A 23,397-nucleotide genomic window follows, 5' to 3' on the forward strand; every position below is an offset into this window, starting at 1 on the left:
ACTGCACAAAAATCTCATTCATTTTCTTTTCTGTTCGTTCTGTTTCAATTCTTTTCAATTCTTATTCAGTGTGATGCGAATGTATAAATAAAATGAAAAAAAATTCTTCAAAATGTCTCATTTTTTTGATACTGAAAGTAAAGTAAAAGAAACTTTACTTTACTTTTAAACTTTTCTGCTTCTTTGTCTGGTTTTTAAATAATGATATATTTCCGAGCAAAAAAAAATTCTTTCAGTATTTTTGGTTCAATTCCTTATCATTGATTTATATAATCTATTTTTATCAAACAAAAATTTGAAAACATGAAAATTTCAAAGTTGTTGTATAATTTGATTGTATTGTGATCAATCAATGTTCCGTACAAATTAGTTATTGATTAAAATTGATTGATTAATTTTTTTCTCTCAGTTTTGTTATTTTTACCAAAATTTTTCAAGTGTCGGTTCTTGTTTATCCCCATTCACAAAATAAATTCCCATCATCCGATTTTCTACGATTTAAAATAGATTTTTTTCGTTGTTAAATGCGTTTGTTTCACAGAAATTTGATCCTTTTTCGTTTAGCCAAATTTGCATTTTGGAAATTTTTTTTCTCCTTGAATTAAAACATCAATAAATAATAAATTCATTTGACATTTTGCATTGACCGATTTTCATCTGTTATCTTTGATTTGGTTGTTTCGGTTGAATCGCCGACTCAAAATTCAATTTTTGTTGTTGTTTTGTTTAGCTTAGCTGCAAAGCTTAGAGCTTTTTATTTTGTTTTGTCTTTTTCCATTTGACTATTTAGCCAAATTTCTATTTTTGGATTAATTTTTGGAAATCTGAAACCGTTAAACAGAAAAAAATGTAAATATTTATTCTGACCGTATTTTTTGAAATGTTATTTGGTGGTGATGGCTCTGGATTGACATTTTCATTCGATAACCGTCGTCGAAATGGAAAATAAAAATAGTCTGCCATAGTGGAAATGCGTCAAAAGTAAAAGATTCTCTTTTTCAAACATAAAATCCTATCATCGAATCAAAATTGATTTTGCTTGTCATTTTATTGATTTCATGAAATTGAACGATTCTTTTCTGCCAGGGATGAAAATTATCTTGTTTATTATAATGTGATGATGATCGGGGATTGGTGCCAAGTGATTTTTTTCGTTCACCCTTTTTTTCTTATTTGATGATGGCCATAATAATCATTAATATTATAGCCTAACAATAATAAAAACACACAGCCAGAATATTGACTGGAAGAAAAAGAAAGAGAGAATATTCGAGAAAATCGTACGTGATGCGATAGTTAACGTTTGGTTTTTTTCTTCCTTTCTACAAAATCTATTTATCTATAACAAACTGTAATGTAATTACATAGTTAATTTTCAAATTAATTTTTAATGATTTTTATTTTATCTCTCTATGTATATGATATTAGTTTTTTCAGAGTAAAATCATTCCAATATAGTTGTGGATCATCATTGGAAAATTATTTATTTTTTTGTGGGGTTTTCGGGCGTTATTATTGTTGAAAGGAGCATTAAAATTGAAGGCGATAATTTGCTCTCATTATTATTTTTCCCCAATATCAATACTATGCCAGTTTGAAAATATGAGAATAAATATAACAATAACCTAATTTATTGCCCCTGCCCATTTTGTCAATGACAAATGAATATTATTATTCTATTCGAATCGATTCTGTTGTTTATTCTGCATTTTGTACTGGATAAATTCTGTTTAGCCTTTCTATAACCAAAGTTCGGGTCAACACCCAATTCAAAACATATTGAGTTCATTTTTGTTTTGTTTTTGTTTGTTTTTGGCAACGGATGATGATTTCATTTTTTGCTATTATTATGATTTTCAATTAGAAATTCAAAGTTATTTCTCCATTCAATTAGAATTATATGTTTGATCAACTTCATTTTCATTTCTCTCCCAAACAAACAAACAAAACAAAAAACGTTGGATAAATCATTTTCTATTTCACCCATTTGTTTCGAATTTGCCCTACTAAATGTATTTAGCACAATTTTTCGTTTTTGTTTTTTGGTGATTATATAATTTGTAATTCTATCGATAACGATTCTATTTTCGAAATGTTTTTGTCTCCCATCTCCCCTCTGCGATAAGATTATGGTTCCAAAAACAGAACCAAACAAATAAGAAAAAAAAGGATCAAAAAAAATAATTCAGTGGGACGAAAAATAGAGACAAAACAAGAAAAAGAACAAGAAATTTCTTTCATTTTAATCCTTGGATTCATTTCAAATTCTTGCCATTCATATTATTAGATAAAAGAACACCACCAACAATAACAACAATTCTAAATGATCGTCATTATTATTATTGAACGATGAATTGATTGGACAAGAATATTCTTAACAATATTCTCCGGGCAATTTTTTCGCTGTTTGACAAATTTAATGCTTTTTGTTTTCTTTATTTTTTTCATTGTACAAATATTTTACACAGAAAATCGATTTAAATGCTCGAGATGCGCGAAATGAGAAACAAAAATTGTTTTCCAATGATATTTCTCGGATTGATTGATTTTGTTTTCGCTAGCCAAAAAAAAGTCAGGATAACTCAATGAAAACATAAATTGAAAGATTCACGTTTTTTTGGTTGTTGTTGTTGCTGATTGATTCGATGATTATCGAACACGCAATATGTTCTCGTTGGTCACGTTTCTATAGAAAATGTTTTTATCTCCAAATGAAAAAAAAATCTCATCATTCTCAAAGAATTTTTTTTCTGAATTTCTTGATTTTATGATTATATAATGTGATTCGATTTAATTTGAATATAAAGAATGGAATAGTTAATGCATGATTCTTGATTCTTTCCGGTTTTTTTTCAGTAGTGCATGTATGCATGTATGTAATGGTCATTTGTTGTTATTTCTCCATAAACAATAGAACAAATTATATACACCATATTCTCGTGATTGTCCATTAAAATCATTATCATCATCATCATCATTCGCATGATAATGATAATAAAAATCATTAATGTGGTTGTCGATTTGTCGATTGTGGCAGCAGTATCAAAATGAATGAATGAAAAACCATTTTATGTATGATAACAATAAAGATAACAATAATTATTTTTATTCTTTCATTCATTGCTCGAATGATGTTTGTCTATTTTGGTGATGATTGTAAAGAAAAATTCTTTGAACAAAAACAAAAAGAAAATCTAAAATCCCAAACAAACAAATAAACATTATTCTGATATCCAGTCATCAAAGCATCAAGTTCCAGTCATCCAATCATTTAATCACCCAAAAGAAAAGTTGGACTTTTTTATTATATCTTTTTTTCTTTTTGGTTGTTGTTATGCACATCTCTATTTCAAATAACATACATTGCACTAGTTCATTGTGTGTGTGGGCAATATAAAGCTAAACTAGAAATTGATCACCATCATCATCATCATATCAACCGATCAATAATAAAAACATTCCATGAAAATGAAAAATGAAATGAAAGAATTTTTTCATTCCGAAATTCTTTCTTTTTTCTTTTTATTGGTGTTGAAAGATTCCAAGCGATATTTAGGCAGTTGGAATGATGATTATGTGAAGATAGGACATTGAATATATTGGATTGGATGTCATGTGTTACATATGATGATTTCCGACTCTTTTATTCATTCACTGCTATGTGTATGTGTCCATTATTACAAAACGTCTTTATATAATTTACATAATCATCATCAGCATCATTTTGGGAATCTATCGGTGATCATTAAGTTCACCATTGATTTTCAATTGGTGTCAGATATGGTTGCACAATACTGATGTCAAATCCATTCAAATGACAGAATCACACCTATCATATTTAAGGATTCTTTCATAAGCAATTTGTCTAGAAATAATTTTTTTCAAAAAATTGAGAAAAATAAATCAAAAAGCAAAAAACAGACGGTTCTAATTTGTTCCTTTGAGAATCTACGCGCAATCACAAATTGAAGAAAAACCATGGAAAACCAATGAAGATTCTCTCTATATTATGATTCTGTGGCGCATGGTTTTTTCGTTTAACCAAAAAGAAAAAATCAATAGGATTTTTCTTCTGGTTATGGGCATCACAACAACAACAACCACCACCATCATATAAATACTATGGTTCTTCGGTGTTCAGAAAATTCTACACACATTAAATTCGTTGTTGAATGGCAATCATTCAAGTATCACCAGTGTAAGTGAGTTTATCTCGCCCAGAACGAAACAAAAAATGTAATCATAATTTTTTTGCGCTTTCCGTTTTAATTAATTTTTTCACCAAAAAAATAAATTTCATCATCATCATTGTGAACATAAATTGTTGGTTTAGGCTGCATTATTCAACAAAAAAATCCTTGTTGTTATTGAAAACAGAATAAAGTTAGTGAAAAAAATGCAATTTTTTATGATGATTATTTATTGCCAACAACACTAACATTTGTTCAAATCCAAAATTGAATAACGAACGAACGAAAGAAGAAAAATCAATTCTGTTGTTTTTTCTTCAATCGATTTATTACTGATCGATAATGAATTGAAACAAACAAAATAAAAATAAACATCTTGATGTTGTGGAAAATATGTTTGTTTTGTTTTATGTTTGCCAACAATCGTGTTGTGTTACCCCAAACTGAAAAAATTATGTAATCAAATTAATCAATCAATTAATTTATCGATTTTTTATATATAATATTGTTGTTGTTGTTGTTGTTGCATTGTAAAAAGTGTTGAACAACAACAACAAAGTGCAATATGATTTCATAATTATCGATCGATAACAAATTTTGTCTGTTGAATTTGTTCATCATCATTGTAATCATCAATAATAATTGGTGTTGTTTGAAATTTTTCCATACGATTTTAGCTAAAAATCAAGTAAGTTTTTTTTGTTTGATAAAAAAATCTACATCACGCCGGACGATGATGACGAAAAAACCTGTCGAAAATTTTACAAGCAAAAAATTTCCTTTTTCAAGCTAAATTTCCTTTTTTTAAAAAAATGCTGTCACATTGGATTTCATCGAATGATTGACGTTTTTTTTTTGCTTTGAAGGAAGATCCAAAAACCAAAAGGAAATTGAAATTTTTTTCTTCTTTCCTCTCTTCAACCAAACCCAAATCCCATTGAAAATTATCAATTGAAAACATGATGTTCTCAACAACAAAAAAAAACGTAATTATCCTGATCTTAGAAAAACAAACAAACAAAGCAAAAAAATGTAGAATCCTTATTTATGTTTAACCAACTTTTTTTCCTCAAAAAAAGTTTGCATTCATTATTCTTTGGTCTGATAATCATTATTTCAAAATTTCACTTGCATCAAGGCACTCGTTTTTTTCTTTACAATAAAGATTAAGTTTCGAAATGTATGTTTTTCTTTTAAAAAATGTTTTAATATCTCTTTCTCCGTGAAAATAAAATGAAATTCCCTGTTTTTTCGTTTGCTGTTATCAATTATTAATTGGCAATATTCGATATTCGAATTCTTTCTCCTGTTTTCGTATATTTTTCCAATTTGTCTCTCAAACAAACAAACAAAAAATAAAGAAACATGATGATAATGATTTCAAATATCGTTTCGGAATATTTTTTTTCTTTGTGTAGAAGAAAAAAAATAACAACAATATTGACAATGTTTGAATTATAATCAAAATGAAAAACGAAACAAAAAATTCTTTCCATTTACTTTGGGCAAATTGAGAAACGAGACGAAACGAAAAAAATTAGAATTTTTAGTTTCGTAAAGTGAAGATCAAAAAAAGAAAATCAAAATCAGAATAACATTCAAACAATTCCATCAAAATCAAATTCCCATCGGAGAATTGATTTGAATAATGAGAAAACAACAACAACAAACATTGATAAGAAAGAAATGGTTTTTTTTGTTGTTTCGAAACAAAAAGAAAATTATTTATGGAATTTATTTCCCAATTATTCAATAATCAAAACAAAAGTAGAGGAGAAAAAAACAACCAACCTTTCATTAATTTTTCAAATTTTTCAAATATGTTATTGTCATTGTTGATTTTGATGATGATTTTGACACGAAATAACAAAAAAAAACATCATTATTAGCATTTAATTTTATTTACTTTAGTTTAGTTTATTTGTCACGTTTGTTTTGTTTTGTTATTTGTTTGACTTTTCTCAAACAACAAGTAAAAAAAATCTGATTCAAGATTAAAAAATTAATTTTTTCTTTGTTTCTGCATTGATTTTTGGTGATGTTGTTGTTGAAAGAGTTGATCATCAAAAAAAAACTAAAATGTCATCATCATACTCATGTTTATCGCACACAACACTTGGAAACACAACGATATTTTTTTATTACTGCTGGTTATTTTTCTTACAGTGGTTTGTTTATGGTTTATGGCTACCAAATTACCCAATGGAATTAGTCTTTCTTTCTCATTGACAGAAAGTGAAAAAAAAACATTTCAAAAATGATAATGAAATGTTTTTTTAATTTAAAAAAAATTTCGAAAAATCAAAAATCATTTTATTTATTTTGATTTTCTCCATGATGATCATCGTCATCATTATTCGCATTAGCGAGATAAATCTCTGGAGATAAATAATAAATTTCGAAATGATTATGATGATGATGAAAATCCTACAAATTTTCACTTTCTCATTTTCTAAACTGACTTTTTTCCCGATAACCATATGATATTTATGGATATTGGTTGACTTTGATAATGATGAAAAGAATTTTTCAACTTTTGTATTTTTTTTCAATTTTCATTTTCGAGATGAATGAAAAAATGATGAAATTTATTTCGAATAAAATGTTTTGAAAGAATTTTTTTCAATCTTGACAAATAATTGTAAAAGCGAAAATATTCGATCAAGTTTTGTCTGGTTTGATGATTTTGACCTTTTTTTTGTTGTTGCCTGATTTTTGTGATTGAAAAATAGTAATAAAGATTGAATATGATTCATTATTGAATTGATTGGACCAGAAAAATGTCTAATTTTTTTGGCCCATCAAAAATTTTCGAAAAACAAGTTTCGAATTTCTTCTTTTTGTTGGTTTGGAGAAAACATCTTATATTCATTATTATTATTATTAATATTTCATAAGATGTTTTCGGAAAGAAGATACTTGAGAAGATTGTATTGTTGTTCATTCAACTTGACATTTATCGATTTGATTTGGATGATTATCGATTCAAAAGATAATTATAGAAAAAATCAATAAGGATGTTTTTCTGCAGGTTGGAAGAAATATGAAATGATTTTTATCATCAACATCGTCATTTCAATCAATTTGACAGAATTTTGAATGAAATTTTTAATCAACAGAAATTTTTTTCTCTTTTTTTGGATTTCGATTTTCGATTTTGGTTTGATTTTCTGTCATGTTGTTGATCAAAAGATTCCTTTATCAAATTTCATAATATCCGATTATTATGATAAACATTTGTTATTTTTGATAATAATAATAATAATTTTCTGTGTGTTGCAGAAATACAAAAAAAAAAACAAGAATTTCCAAATCCCATAATGTTACTTGAGTTTACAGAATTCAGAATCTTATCATTCCATTCAAACAAAAAAGAATTTCCTAATCATTGAATTTGAATAAGAAGAATTTCTTTTTCAAATGTCAAAATCATCATCGAAATGGAATGACAGATTTTTTCTTTAATTTCAAAAAAAATTATTAATTTTTATTTAAGTAAAGAAATAATTAATAAATTATCAATTCACATGAATAATGATGATTCTTATATTTATCATCACTATTCTTTTCTTCGAGTGTTCAAAAAAATGTCAACATTGTTATATCATTCTTTTGCATAACATCAGATCATTATCAAAGGATATCAAATATACATTACCAAAAACGTTATTAAAAAGTATGACAAGCAACAGAAAAAAAACTATTAACTGGAAACTTGGTCGGTGTTGAAGGAAAAAAGTGTTGGTAGTGGTGGATTATTATTCATTGAATTTCATTGAATTTTCTTTTTTGTTCAAGAATCTTATTATGATAAAACTTTTGAATATAATTGTCATTTATTCAACCGGATAGATTCATTTTTTCCATATTTCATTTTTAATCATATTGAAGAAAATACAGTGTCAAAAAATTTATTAAATACATAAATATAATTCACATTATCAATTTTTTTGTCACAGTCATAGTCATCAACCTAACCTCACTCAACTATGAATCACATAGTCATCAACCTAACCTCACTCAACTATGAATCACATAGTCATCAACCTAACCTCACTCAACTGTGAATCACAGTCATAGTCATCAACCTAACCTCACTCAACTGTGAATCACAGTCATAGTCATGGTGATAAAAAAAGAGATTTATTCGAAAGGAAAATGTTTTTTCTAATGACTGCATCCAGCCTTAAGCGCAAATATCTGTCTATTATGTAGAATAAAAACATAATCGAATGAATGTTATGTATCTTATCTTATCATTTATTTTTTGACATCAACCGTAAAAAAAGAATCTTCTGAATGTAATGGGCAAAGTACAGTGATTATATTAGCGACTATATTAAGATTTCCTTTTCATTTTTTTGATTCCGGAAAATATTTACATTGGAAGAGAATAAATAAAAACATTATCACTAATGATTTGCATTGTCATCACTTTTTTCTCATTCACATTAACACTGATAATTTCTTCATCTTTTTCATGTTGATCCCTTTCAACGGCAATCATTATGGATAATTTTCTTGACATTTTCACTATTGAAAATGAAAAAAATAAATAAAATCACCATATTAGCATTTCTGGATGATGACTGTGGACAAAAGTGCGAAACACAATGTGAAGAAAAGCGGTATAATAATCAGTATTATATTAACAACAGGAATCAAAAAAGAAAATGTTAATAATTCTGAATAATTCCAGTTCACTCAATCATGATTCTGTTTCATCATCACTTATCATCGTTATCATCATAATCTTCAATCCCTTTTATTCAGAATAATATTTGGTTCAAGAATTTTTTCTTCTTCTTTCGTTTGAATGAATATGTGAAAACAACAATAACAATAATATCATTATGTCTGTCGTTGTTGGCCAACAACATCTTGGATAAATGTAAAAATTCTAAATAAATAAATAGATGCGACTTTTGTCAAAAAATGAGAAAAAGTTCTTAATTCTCCTTGCCAGTTCGTTATACAGCCGAAAAAAAATTTTAGTTGGATTTTATTTGTCAATGTTGAAAATTTTTTCAATTTAAATTTAAATGATGTTTCGTTTTATTATGTTTGTTTTAAAAATTTCTTAAAAAACTTATTATCATTGGTCAAAACATTGGTTGAAAAGTTTTTCTGTTTAATTATTCAACCAAAATTCAAACTATAAGAAGAATTAAATGAGGAAAAAAAGTGACAAAGAAACAAAAATTTAGATTGAAAAAGAATTTCATTAATTTTTTTCGTTGAATGCATTCACCTGGCAAATTTATTTTTGCTGATTTCATTTGAATTTCGTTTTTTTTTTTTTTTTTGTTTTATAATTTTAGAACAACGACGGAACTTTCTGTTTTCTGATTGAAACAAATTCTTCAAACAAGAATCATCTAAAATTCTTTGAAAAAACCGAAAAAACAATGTCGACATCATTTGCCTTGGAAAATTGTAGCTCAAGCTATAAAGGTTGGTTTGATTTTGTTTCGGGAAAAAAATTTCAAATTCTTTTCATTCATTTTTTGACTATAAAAAATAGGAATACTTTTGCTCAATCTAACCAATCAATTTAAAGATAAACATTTAGAATCAGCATATCAACGTTATTCACAACGACAACGACAAAAATCATTAGTCATTGTGAATGTGATTGATATTATCATTAAAATTATATTTTTGTTAGCTTATTTTTTAGCTTCAAATGATTTTATCAATAATAAAAATTTCAATAATGAAAATGACAATATTAATAATCATTATAATAATAATAATGGTGATGGATTAGTAATGACAAATAATGTTATCGTTAATAATGATAATAATTTTCAAATTTATCAATCAATCAATTTATCAAAAATTATTTCATCACCATTAACGCAACAACAACAAAATCCTCATCATAACCATCATCATCGAAATCATTATCATCATCAACGACATCGAAATATTCGTTCAAATGCAAATACTGATGAGAGCCATGATCGACATCCATTATCATTTTCATTTGGATTGAATGGTAATTTTCTTTTTGTAATTTGACTTTCCTTATTAATATTTCTTCTGTTCTACTACCGGACAAACATGTCAATCAATCAATTATGGTTAGAGATTATTTCCAATTCGTTACGCCAAAATTATCCGAATAATGATAATGATAATAAATTATTATTAAATTTACAAATATCATCAATTTCACGTGCCTTTTTCACATTGATATGGATTACTTTGAATTTAATCGTTATAAGTTTGATTACTTGTTGGAAACGTTTTGCAAATAATCATCTTTATATTGGTGCATTAATTAGTTGGATAATATTTACTATTGAAGGTCTGTCATAACTAAAACAAACTAACATCAAATCAAAACAAATTCTTGTTTTTGTCTAGGTCAAATGGGTTTTGATCCTCAATTGAGCTACATTTCAAGATCAACATCAACAATTAATGTGCCTCATCAATCAACAACACCCACAACAAATATTATTGATTCCTATGATGGTGCTGCTATTTGGCATACATTTCTAACAATATTAATTATTTATTCAATGTTACCATTGCCATTGTTATGGTCAGCATTTTGTGCAATTATAACATCAGCTATTGATTTAACATTTCGTATTGTTCATCTATCACAACAACAAACAAATTATCAACAACAACAGCAATTAATATTTGCAAATTTATGTCTATATTCATGTATCAATCTAATATCATTATATACCAAATATCTGACTGATTGTGCACAACGTAATGCTTTCCTCGAAACACGTCGTTCTATTGAGACACGTTATAAAATTGAGTTTGAAAATTCTAAGCAAGAAAAATTATTACTTTCAGTATTGCCAAGATTTGTTGCAATGGAAATCATAACCGATTTAGCATCACAAGAACAATGTGGTCAACAAACACGTGGTAATAATCTATTGCCAACACAATTCCATAAAATCTATATACATTGTTATAAAGATGTTAGGTATGTAAGTTTTTTTTAATTAACAAACAAACAAAAACAATCAAATTTCAAATTTCTAGTGACCTTGACATCCAAAAAAAATTGCTAGGGCAACAATTTATCACTAACGAATCATATTTGAATTCTGTCTATGACACAATCGCCTAAAGGATCTTTTTCTATAGAATTTATTTTCAGGAAAATCGTGAATAGAATTTTGCAACCTTCATTTTTAAATATCGAATAGAAAAAAATGGCTATATGATTGTTAAATGCAATCTAAAAAAAGAAGAAAAAAAATTGAATTTTGAAAAAAGGGAAAGGTCATCGGAATTAATAGTGTCTGTCGTCATTTGTTTCATTTTTATTTTGAATTTTTCTTCCATAAGAAATTTTAAGAAATTTTTCAGCTAAGAAATATGTTTGGATTTTCCATGTAAAAAGAAAAGATTCCTTTTTTCCACCCTTTACACTCCATTTCATTTGAATTTGGAATAATTTTTTATGGAGAAAATTGAATTTAATTGAATTGATTCCTTCAACGAAAAAAATGATACAGACACACACCATATGTGTGTTTGGTTTGTGTTTGATAGGGAAAAAATATTGCAATTTTTGTTTTTGTTTTTATTTTTCATTTTTTTGGTTTGCTTCAGGCAAATTGAAAATGAAGAAAAAGCAAGGAGAGAAAAAAGGAATCCAAATTTCCCCTTATCTCGATAGGAATCCATTTTTTCATTTTTGTTGCAATTGATAAGTGTGATTTATTCAATGAGTGTAGTAGAAGTCCCAATTCGATCATCGATCAGATTTATTGAATTGATCGCAAATTCTGCTAAATATTTGCGAGAGTGAAAGAAATCAATGTTCAATGTTCGATTGAATATTTTGAGTGATAAATTGTCAAGTTTGTTTTTCGTCTCTGAATCAAAAATAAAAGTATCTATTCATTTTTTTCCACATCATTTATTATCAATGCGATTCTTTATTTTCTCATGAAAAGCATTAATTTCATTTTTGTTTTGTTCTGTTTTTGAAAAATTTTCTTTTGTATCACCAAACAACAATGGAACCAAAAAAATATCCATAGTATATTGTTTGCCGATATTCAAGGATTTACAGCATTAGCATCAAGATGTTCAGCACAAGAATTGGTCGGCGTACTCAATGATCTTTATGCACGTTTTGATCGTAAAGCTGAGGTATGTATCATTTATCAATATCAATCCTTTTGTCTGGTGTTTTTTAAAACGTAAAAATAATTTTTTTTTTAATTCTTTTCAAACTTGGATGATACACACCTGTGAAATAGATCTTGTTTTTCGTTTCAATGAACAAACTTACCAATAAAAATTCATCATTCATATTCAATTATCTCTATTTATGTGTCAAATTACCCGTTTTTTTATTTGTCTTTTTGTTTGTTTGAATTTTCTCTGTTTGAACAATTTAGAGATAACAAAAACCTATAAGGCATAATCGATCAATATCGTTTCGTTTTTTTTTGAAAATGTATTTTCAATGAAAAGAATGAAAACAACGAAAAAATCAATGTTCTTCTGGGAAATTTTCTTCTTTTTCAAGAAATGATGGTTATTGTTTGTTGGATTATCAAGCCTGGTGCGAAAAAAAATGAATTGAATTTTTTTTATTGTTTTTTTTGCCTATTATTGATTCGAATGAAAGTTTGTTCAACATGCATTATGAATTTTGTCGATGTTTACATACAAAAAAAATAAAATATAGGAAATTTTTCCGAAAAAGTTTGTTTTTCTCCCATTTTTTTTCGCCAAAATTTTTCGAAAAGAAAATTTAAATCTTTTTTGCCAAATGAGAATTCATATGACAAAAAATTTTCTATTCAAACATCTTTATTGTTTTTACTCGGTTGCTTTTTTCCCGTAACATCCATTGCAAACAAACCTTTGAATTGTATTATGGTATTTTTCCTGTGTGTGTTTGTGTATGGTGTGTGGGAATTGTCGCCCACCAGTATATCATAGAGGAAAAAAAATTCTTTAAGCGTACCGGAATTCATTGTTTGAGATTGCAAATTTGATTTTATGTTTTTACAACATGATATTTCCATATTTTTTTAGTTGAATGCTTGAATGTGTTGACAATTCGGTTCACATTAATATTTGTTTTTTTTCATTCAATTGAATCAAGAAAGAATGAGTGAAAAAGGAATATTTTGGTTATGCGAAAAAAAGGATTATTATTACGGAAATATGTTCCGGATTCCGAATTATTTAATACCGAAAACGTTTTATATGAGAAATTTTTATTCTTTTTTTTCACCGGAAAAAATCTGTTTATGGAAATCATGTAGAAAATATAGATTTTATATTCTATTATTCAATAATGATAGAGAATTAAATAAGTGAATTGAATTTCGTTTGTTTTTGAAATTGAATTGTGCTACCGAATCCAAACCATCCAAACCATCCAAACCTAAAACATTCATTCTCATTTCAGTTTGTCAATGATGTTTTTTTTGTTCAAATGAAATTTTCATTTCATTTCGTTATTTGTTTATTGAATTTTTTTTATTCTGAAAATAGGAAAAATTCTTGTTAATGTTCAAATTTGTTTTCATTTCTATTTTGAATCATCCCTCACATACAAAATTTAACAGGAAAATCATTGTCATCGAATTAAATTGTTGGGCGATTGTTATTATTGTGTTTGTGGATTACCAAAAGCACGAACAGATCATGCACATTGTTGTGTTGAAATGGGCTTGCATATGATTGAAGATATTAAGTAAGTCTCTCATGTCTATTATTATCTACAAGCATATTTTTTTCATAAGAATCCATCATGATGATGATTATCATGATATCCATAATTTTATTTAAATAAATATAGAGAACGAGAGAAAGATTGATTTCGGAGGATTCACTTGAGTCTTTTTTTTTGCAAAAATAAATCGATATGTAAAAACAAAAATTCTACAGAATAATTCATTCCATTGAATAAGTTATAAATAAGTTTGGTTTCGAGGGAAAAAAATGCAATGCAAAATTATTCGCAGGAAATAGAATGATAGTTAATTCGTGTTTACATTTGTGATGTAGGCAAAATTTACCTTTGGTATTTTTTCCATGAAAATCGATCGCTAATTAACAATAGTATTCATAGGATAATTATCTTATTTATAACATTACATCAAATGACTAAGTTTCATTTTGGTTGAAAGATTATTAAAAAAAATAGCATCCTTATTCAGTTTTGATCAGCAAGCAGAAATTTTCATTAGATAGCTAGCTAATTTTTGCTTCTTATTATGGTAATTAAAATAGTGGCAACAAAAAGGATTTTAAATTATCTTTTCTTTTTCTTTCATTTTCCCTTTCTTCCTCATTGAAGACGAGTACGACAAAAAACTGGTGTCGATTTAAACATGAGGTTTGTTCTGGTTTTTTTTTGGTGAAGATGATTTCTTATTTCTGCATTTTATTTATATAGAATCGGTATACATTCTGGTTCAGTACTTTGTGGTGTTATTGGTCTACAAAAATGGCAATTTGATGTATGGTCAAATGATGTTACATTAGCTAATCATATGGAATCTGGTGGTCTACCCGGGTATGTTTTTTCTTTCGGAATTCTTTTATTTGTATGGACAAGTCAAAAAAAAGCTAATTAGAAAAATAGCTTCAATATGATTTGTTTGTTTGTGTTTTTGTTTCGAAGAAATTCCTGTGTGCTGCATTGACTTTATCCATTTTTTTCATTTAGTTAATTCATTTCAAAAAACATTTTCCGTTTTTATTTCTGGACAATTTTCAGAATTTTTTTTTTTTTTTTTTGTTCAATTTTCGCTTGAGATACTCGCAGGAAATTCGTCGTTTTTATGATGATAAAGAAAATTAAAAAAACAAAAAGCTTTGATTTTTATCGATTCCGTCGTGTTTTGTTGTGGATCAACTTTCTTACAAAGATATCATCTGTTTGTGTGTGTAAAACATATAATTATTTTAGTTGAATTTTTTCAGACTAATAATTTTTCAAAAAGAAAGATAAAATACAAATATTATTAGTTAGAGCCCCACAATAAGACGTGCAATGAATTATTTTCGGTTTTTTTTTAAAAAAAACATCTTCGTTTTTTTCCTTTTTGGACTCATTGCATCATTATCAAAAGATAAATTCTCAGTCCAGAAATATCCAACTGCTCAAAAATTGTTTTGTATTTTTTTCGGCTAAAAGAGAGAGTTATTAATGAAAATAAAATGATCAAGACAATAATTATTATCATCATCATTGGATCCACTTGGGCATCATCAAATTTATTTATTTTCAATGTGGATGCGGGAAAGAAAAATGTATAGTTTTTTTCAATTGAAAAAAAAGTACAGTCAATTATTTCGAATCGAGAAGAGAGAAAAACAAAGTGTAGTCAGTCAGTCATGATAAGAAAATTTATTTTCTTCAAAAAAACAACAACAACACTTTTTTATGATCATCATCATCATCGAAATGAATGGAACCCGAACAAAGCAATAAAGATTGATCGTTATTAATTTGAAGAAAATAACATTGATACAAATATCTTTGTATCTAATTCCAATGAAATTGGCTTTTTTTTTATTTTCTTTGGATTCAATTTTTTTTCACTAACCAACAAACAAACAAACAAAAAAGATAAGAACTTTTACACTTGCCATTCATTCATTTAGTAAGAACCAATTTAAAAAGAGAATTGATGGACAATGTTAGAAGAAAAAAAGTTTGTTTTTGTGTCACATAATCTAAATTTATTACCATCATTAAAATGTTTTTTTTTGGTCATTATAACTAGTTTGTGTCTGTAAAAAAATAAACAATGTTACCAATAATAATTCAATGATGAGAGAATTTTTCAACTAAATTTCTTATTCATTGTTTTAATTGTTTAATTTTGAAATTTTCGTTTTTTCATTGAACCCTTTTTACTATAGCCGTGTTCATATATCAGCACGTACAAAAGATTATTTAAATAATCAATATGAATTGGAACCAGGAATGGGTGAACATCGTGATCAATATTTACGTGAACATAATGTTGAAACATTTTTTATTCGTCAAGATAAACCAACTAAATGGAACCCGTTAAAGGTTATTTTGATTTTTTTTAACCATCAAATAATGTTGTTGAGATCCGATTTTTTTCTTTTTTTCTTTTCAAACTGAACCATATTTCAGGCTGAAGATTCAAGTAAAATTGTTGATTCAATCAATACACATTCGACAACGGCAACAACAACATCATCAAATTGTTTGGAAACTTTATTTGCCAAAATCGATAATTTAAAAACGACAAACGATGATGATGTCGATGCCGATGATGATAAAGATGATGATGAGGATGATGATGAGAATAAAATTATCGATAAGAACTGTAAACAACAACAAAATCAACAACAAATTGTAGAGAATTCTGTTATTGATTTTGAAAAAATTGTAACAACAACAACAATAACAATTTCACCGAAGGCTATTGATTCTGTTTGTGATGGCGGATTCAATAATAACAACGATTTGAAAAATTTGAAAAGCACTGCCAATCAACCAATCGATTCAACAATAATTGACACTTCACAACAACAACAACAATTATCATCATTTAAAAAGAAACATAAATCATTTCGAAATCTTTTAACAAAACGTATCGATCATCATCATCATCATGTAACGACCGCAACAAATTCATCAACAACATCATCGATTCATTCAAATTCCGATTTATTATTGCCATCATCGAATGTTGTTACTATTACTATTGATGGTGAACATGAATCAAATCATAATAATAATAATAATGTTGGGAAAAATCCATCGAATAACAACAATATGGATGAATCTGGTGATTGGTTACCGGAAATTCCGTTTCAAAATATAGTCGATCTTCGATATTCGATGAATGAAGATGAAAATCCAACAATTATGTCAACGAATGTCGTTATCGATAATAAGCAATCCAACGAATCGATCAATCAATCATTCAATGTCGGAAATTGTTTTGAACAACAACAGTCAATAACAACAACAACAAATTCAACAAGAAGAAAAAGTTCGGTATCATCATCATGTGCGATTGAATTCGATGTGACGCAAACGCAATCTGAAATCAACAATAATAATCATCGTGATTGTAAAGTAAATTTTGCCGCAAACAGCGATGTTGTTGATGAAAATAATGTGAATGAAAATGATTTATTAAAAAATAATAATAACCATACAACAACCATAGCAACAACAACAGCCGCTACAAAATTTCAACAACAATATCAAACAAAACCATTGAAACCATCATCGAAACAAAAATTAATAAAGCGAGTACTATCATGGAATGAACAGATTGATGAATATATTGATCAATGTATTGAAATCGAATCAAATAAGAAATTATTTCAACAAAATGTTAATTGGTTTTTATTGAATTTTCGTTCAAACGAATATGAAAATATGGTATGTGTTTTGTTACATCAAAAAAATGATGATGAAATTCTCTTCTTGATTTTCATCATATATATTACACCGTACAAATAAATAATGTTCGATCCATCGATCGATCAATCGATCGGTCCATCGATCGATATTATTTGCTACTCCATTATCAAAATCTGCCATTCTTCTTGCCCTGAATCTAATTTCATATTTTTCCCATTTTGTTCTTTCAATCATTCTTAATATCTATTTTTTCTAGTTTGGCAAAATTCCCTACCTAGTATTTCGTTCAAATTTATTTTGTTTTTCGGTAATATGGCTTTTTATGGTTATCATTTCATTGATAATATTATTACCAATGTAAGTATTTCACTCAACCTTATTATCATATTGTTTTCTACAGAAATCTTTCATTTCTGGTTATTTGAAATAGGTCCTGGTTCAATTTGATTGTCTATATTATTATCAGTTTAATATTTATTGCAATTTTTATATTAATATTATTGGCATATGAAGATTTTGTTCCACGTTTATTTCGACGTTTTGCTGAACATCTTGAAAATGATCCATCTATACGAAATTTATTCTGTACAGCAATGATTTGTCTGTTGTTTTCAATGTCTATCATTTTCATGGTGAGTAGATAACTTTTTTCCCTAGAAGAAAATGTTTGTAAAAAAATTTTATTTCTGGATAAAAAAACTCATCCAAAATGTACATTTGTCATCGTCATTTTCTTTTCATTTTTTTTTGTCGAACCAAGTTTAATGAATTATTCATTTTCTCTCATTGATTTGATATATTTATAGATTATTTGTGTACATAAAAATCAAATTATCATACATGATGGAACATTGTCCAATGATAATAACGATAATAATGATAAAAAATTATTAATAAATCATCATCAACAACAACAACAATTTGATACAAAATCAACCATTAGATTGACTGGTGAAGTATTTGAAATACCGGAATTAAGTGATTCAAATAAAATGTTCATATCATTTCAACAATCTAATGATAATGATAATCGATCAACAATCAAACAACATGAACAACAACAACATTATAAAATATGTGATAATTCACAGGTTAGTAAACTAATAATGTATGGATCAAATATCCGATTATCCGGTACATTTCGCATTTCTTGAAAGAATTTTGTAAATATTGACACAGACAGGTGAACAATACTGAGAGACAACATTGACAATTTTCATTTTCCTTTCCCTTCATCACCCAAACATTATCATAATTGATTTTTTCTTATTTCTTGTTTCATTTTCATTTAGTATTTTGTATTTGTATGGATGTTGACAATGGTTTCGACGACAACATTCTTGAAACTGCCATATATAATAAAATTGTCGATATTATCATCAATAACATTGATTTATATAATATTTATTAAATTTATTTTCATTATCATTTTCAATCGACAACAAACTTGTTCAATTAGTCTATTTACACACGGGTAACATTATTATAAATGAAATTTTTTTCAAATAAATTTATTTTCTTCCCAATCAATTTAGTGAAAATTGTATGAAATTGGAAACAAAAGTTTTTATCGTTTTAATTTTATGTTTCTTTTTGGTCATTCATCATTGTCGTTTGGTAAGCTGTTTTTTGCTGAGAAGAATTTCAAATTTCTAAAGTTATCCACTTTCACATCAGATTGAACGAACTTCTCGTTTGGATTTCTTATGGAAACAACAAGCAAAACGTCAATTACAAGATATGCGAGAAATACGTCATTATAATGCACAGTTATTGAAAAATATTTTACCCGATCATGTTGCCAATTATTTTCTAACACAAGATCGTCCACAAGAAGTATGTGCCTAACCAAAGTGGTTTTCATTATGTAATAATTGATTTTTGTATATGTTTTCATTAGCAACTTTATGCACAATCCTACGCATGTTGTGGTGTACTATTTGCCTCGATACCAAACTTTGATAATTTTTATTCCGAAGATATTAACAATGGTGTTGAATGTATACGATTATTGAATGAAATTATTTTCGATTTTGATCAGGTATGTTTGTTGTTTGTTTTAAAATTTTTTATTGTTTGCTAATTGTTTTTGTCTAAAATCAATCATCAGCTACTTGAAGATGAACGATTTCGTTGCATTGAAAAAATTAAAACAATAAGCAGTACTTATATGGCTGCATCCGGGTTGAATCCTCGTGATCAAGGTCGAACTGTTGGTTTTTTATTGGATTCTTTGGTTGATTTTGCCTTGTCAATGATGGATGCCTTACAAGATGTTAATAAACATTCATTCAATTCATTTAAAATGAGAATCGGTATCAGTAGCGGACCATTAGTTGGTGGTGTAATAGGAGCGAAAAAACCTGTATATGATATATGGGGAAATACAGTGAATGAAGCAAGTCGTATGGATTCAACTGGTTCGTTGGATAAAATCCAGGTGCCTAAACATACCGGGCAAATATTAAAAGATGAAGGCTATCACCTTGATTATCGCGGTATTATTCAAGTGAAAGGAAAAGGACAAATGGAAACATTTTGGGTAATGAGAAAAATGACACGTGAATCATCGTTGAATAAATCGCAATATGGTGGCAAAAAATCAATGGCCGAAGTTATTGGCGGTATGGTTGAAGTACGTCGTAAACAAGCACTTGGATCATCGCTTAGTGTACCAACATCATCAACAAATCGCAGTCCACGTCGAAATCCGAAACCGCAACCAATGTCACAATTTGATGTCAGCAATGATGATGATGATCAACCAAATAATGGTAATGGTAGTGGTGAAACATCTGAGACAATAAAATTGCCTACGGCCACGACGACCAAAGATTATTCATTTCGACGTAAGAAACCAGGGAAAATGTCGGCTAGTTTTCGTTTTCGTAAATCACCATCACCAACACCACCAACATCGTCATCATCGACAACACAACCATTACATCGTATGATGTCAGAAATATCACGTGTTGGTCGTAGCCGTTCATTTTATCTGCGTAACCATAATAATAATAATAATAACAAAAATTCTAATCCAACAAGTCCAAAAGAATCAAAAAATGATGATGATTGTGAATTTAGAAATTAGAATCAACAACAAGAAGTTATTGTCGTTATTCAAAACTGTGATATGCACTACGAAAATAAATTGATCAAATTCCATTACGTCACTATTATTATTGATCATCAATCGATCAAATTTGATTGATTTTAATATTTGTCTGTGTGTGTTATCATTCTGTGATAATCTTTAAAAAATTGATCCATTTTATCCAATAAAATATTTCTGTAACTATGTTGTTTTTTTTCTGAATGCACCTGTAATTTTAATTTTGTCAATGTTATCGATTGAAATCAATAATGTTTGAAGTTATGTTGTTGAATGATAAAAATTTATATTTATCAAATTAATTGAATCATGTCAGGTTGATTTTTTGTTTCAATGAGATTGCAATCACGGATATAATGATGATAATCACATTTGTAAGATCTTAAAATTCCTCTCTATCTAATCAAAATTAATTTATTTTTGGTTTCAAGATATATAAATGATAATTGTCCTCAATAAATAAAATTGACATTCATTTTTGATTTTGTTATTTTTGTTAATTTTTACATCAAAACAAAATTATTGATATTAAAAAACAACCATGAAATTATTTGTAATTTTTGTGGCCAATCTTATTATGGTCATTTCAGGTTTGTTAATAAAAAATAATAATGATTTGCTTGAATGCATTTGACCATCATTATTTATCACGTTGTTATAGTTTTGGCTGGACCAACAACAACAGAAGTGCCCATAAAATCATCAACACCAATAGAGCCGACGAATTCGACAACAGTTGGAACGACTGAAATAACAACCGAAGAGTCGACATCAACAACTGAAGAGCCAGAAACACCATCATCATCAACAACAACAGCATCACCAACAACAATCGGAACAACAAAAAAACCCTATCATTCAAATTTTAAAAATGTTGATTGTAATTTTACTGCTTGTTTAGCGCCTGAATGTCAATGTTTACAAGATTTGCCACCAAATGGAATGAATCCTGATGATATTCCACAATTTGTTATCGTAACATTTGACGGTGCTGTAACTGTTACGAATTTCCCATATTATCAAACATTATTTGATTTTAAAAATCCAAACAATTGCCCAATACAATCAACATATTTTGTATCCCATGTTGATAGTAATTATAAATTGGTTCATGAACTTTATCGTCGCGGCAATGAAATTGGTGTTCATTCCATTAGGTATGTGACAAACTGAATAATGAAATAGTGATAATTATCTTGTCTAATCCATTGCAGTAAAGCACGAAATAATAATCAAGAATACTGGAAAAAACTTGATTATGAAGGATGGCGACAAGAAATGGGTGGTCAACGAAAAATCTTATCTAAATATTCGGAAATTCCAATAGATCGTATTCGTGGTGTCCGTGCACCAAATCTTCAAACAGCCGGAAACGTTACATTTACTGTAAGTTGATTGATTTGGCAACAAAACCAATATTGATTATAATTTAGGCATTTGTTGATGAAAAATTTGAATATGATTGTTCGAATCCATCACGTCAAGGAATTCGATCACCATTTTTTCCCTATACATTTGATTATGGTTTCCAACGTGAAAATGATTGCCAAGTGCAACCATGTTTGAAAGAAGGTGAAAATTATCCAGGATTTTGGGATGTACCAATGAATGATTGGGATGTTGAATATGAAGTTCAAGGAGGTATGTTTAATGTTTGTTTGTTTCAATTAACTGACTAATTTAACCAAATGATTCGATCTTGATATAGTAAAAGTTCATCGTGAATGTGCTATGGCTTCAGGATGTATAATGTTCGAGAAAAATGGTGAAGTTAATTATCATCCAACTGCCGATCAAATATATGATCTATTTGAATATAATTTTGATCGTTTTTATAATGGTAATCGTGCACCATTCCCATTGTTTTTAAGTGAAGAATGGATTCATGATGAAGCTAAACGTGATGCATTATTACGTTTTATTCAAAACAAATTGAACAAACATGATGTTTTCTTTGTTTCAATTGATGAAGTTTTACAATGGATGCAATCACCAACAAATGTAGCTGATTATATTGAAAAAACTAAACAATGTCGTCCAATTGTTCAAACAAAATGTGGACTAAAAGATGGTGAAAAGATTGATGATATATCACAATTCAAACGAAAATGTGATTATGAAAAAATCGATGAATTAAATGGCCAAAGTAAACGTATGGTTATTTGTGATGATTTACATTGTCCTGTACATTATCCATGGGTTAATCGTTTGGAATAAAAATTATCAACTAGAATAGAATAATGATAATGATAATTTTATTTCGAATCGAAAGCACCGCCGGTTCCGTTAATTATTTATTTACATCATATTAAAATCCATTCAACCCTCTCTCTCTCTCTCTTTCTTTCTTTCTTTATGTTTCTGAAACAATTTTTTCTGTACCTTTTTTTTCATTGGAAACAAAAAAAAAAAAAGAAACCCGTTAATAAAAGAATGTTGAAAAAGATTTTTGTTTGTTTGTTGATTATTTATTGAATTATTATTTTAATTATAAATGGAAAATTTGATGAACGAAATAGAACGGTATGAACATTTGCAGAAACAATTTTTTTTAAGACCTGACTACAACAGCAACAAGTCATCAGTGAAGATATTATGTAATGTTTTTTATTTTTAAAAATACATACATTGTTATCATAATCAAATCATAATCATCAACGATAATTGGTTTCATCCCATGATCATATTGTTGTTGCTGTTTTGTTTTCAAATTCTTATCC

At 27.7% G+C, this 23,397-nt stretch overlaps 2 protein-coding genes across 3 annotated transcripts; both read left to right on the forward strand.

Moving 5' to 3' along the window:
* Positions 1-4,754: 4,754 nt before the first annotated feature.
* LOC113796993 (adenylate cyclase type 8-like) lies at positions 4,755-21,152 on the forward strand. 2 transcript variants are annotated; one of them, XR_012846828.1, is made up of 20 exons: positions 4,755-4,878; positions 9,512-9,644; positions 9,715-10,191; positions 10,282-10,503; positions 10,563-11,148; positions 12,218-12,329; positions 13,766-13,893; positions 14,500-14,538; positions 14,599-14,718; positions 16,074-16,230; positions 16,318-17,583; positions 17,822-17,922; positions 17,996-18,197; positions 18,372-18,656; positions 18,858-19,039; positions 19,101-19,182; positions 19,243-19,401; positions 19,466-19,606; positions 19,676-21,051; positions 21,109-21,152. XR_012846828.1 is itself a non-coding variant. In XM_075822955.1 (19 exons), the coding sequence occupies exons 2-19, from the start codon at positions 9,599-9,601 to the stop codon at positions 20,654-20,656; spliced, it is 5,286 nt and encodes a 1,761-aa protein (XP_075679070.1). In that variant the 5' UTR covers positions 4,755-4,878; positions 9,512-9,598; the 3' UTR covers positions 20,657-21,152. The 2 variants fall into 2 exon arrangements, 1 of the variants encoding a protein (XP_075679070.1); XM_075822955.1 differs by having other exon boundaries at positions 19,676-21,152.
* On the forward strand, positions 21,126-23,123 carry LOC113796964 (chitin deacetylase 7-like). The gene is made up of 5 exons (XM_027347265.2): positions 21,126-21,267; positions 21,339-21,834; positions 21,892-22,063; positions 22,111-22,318; positions 22,386-23,123. The coding sequence occupies exons 1-5, from the start codon at positions 21,219-21,221 to the stop codon at positions 22,892-22,894; spliced, it is 1,434 nt and encodes a 477-aa protein (XP_027203066.2). The 5' UTR covers positions 21,126-21,218; the 3' UTR covers positions 22,895-23,123.
* The last annotated feature ends 274 nt before the right edge of the window (positions 23,124-23,397 follow it).

This window comes from Dermatophagoides pteronyssinus, unplaced genomic scaffold (assembly GCF_027571235.1).
Source record: "Dermatophagoides pteronyssinus isolate colony J.1.1.1.1 unplaced genomic scaffold, Derpt_VIB-CSIC_2022.12 sq0021, whole genome shotgun sequence".
Lineage (NCBI taxonomy): Eukaryota > Metazoa > Arthropoda > Arachnida > Sarcoptiformes > Pyroglyphidae > Dermatophagoides > Dermatophagoides pteronyssinus.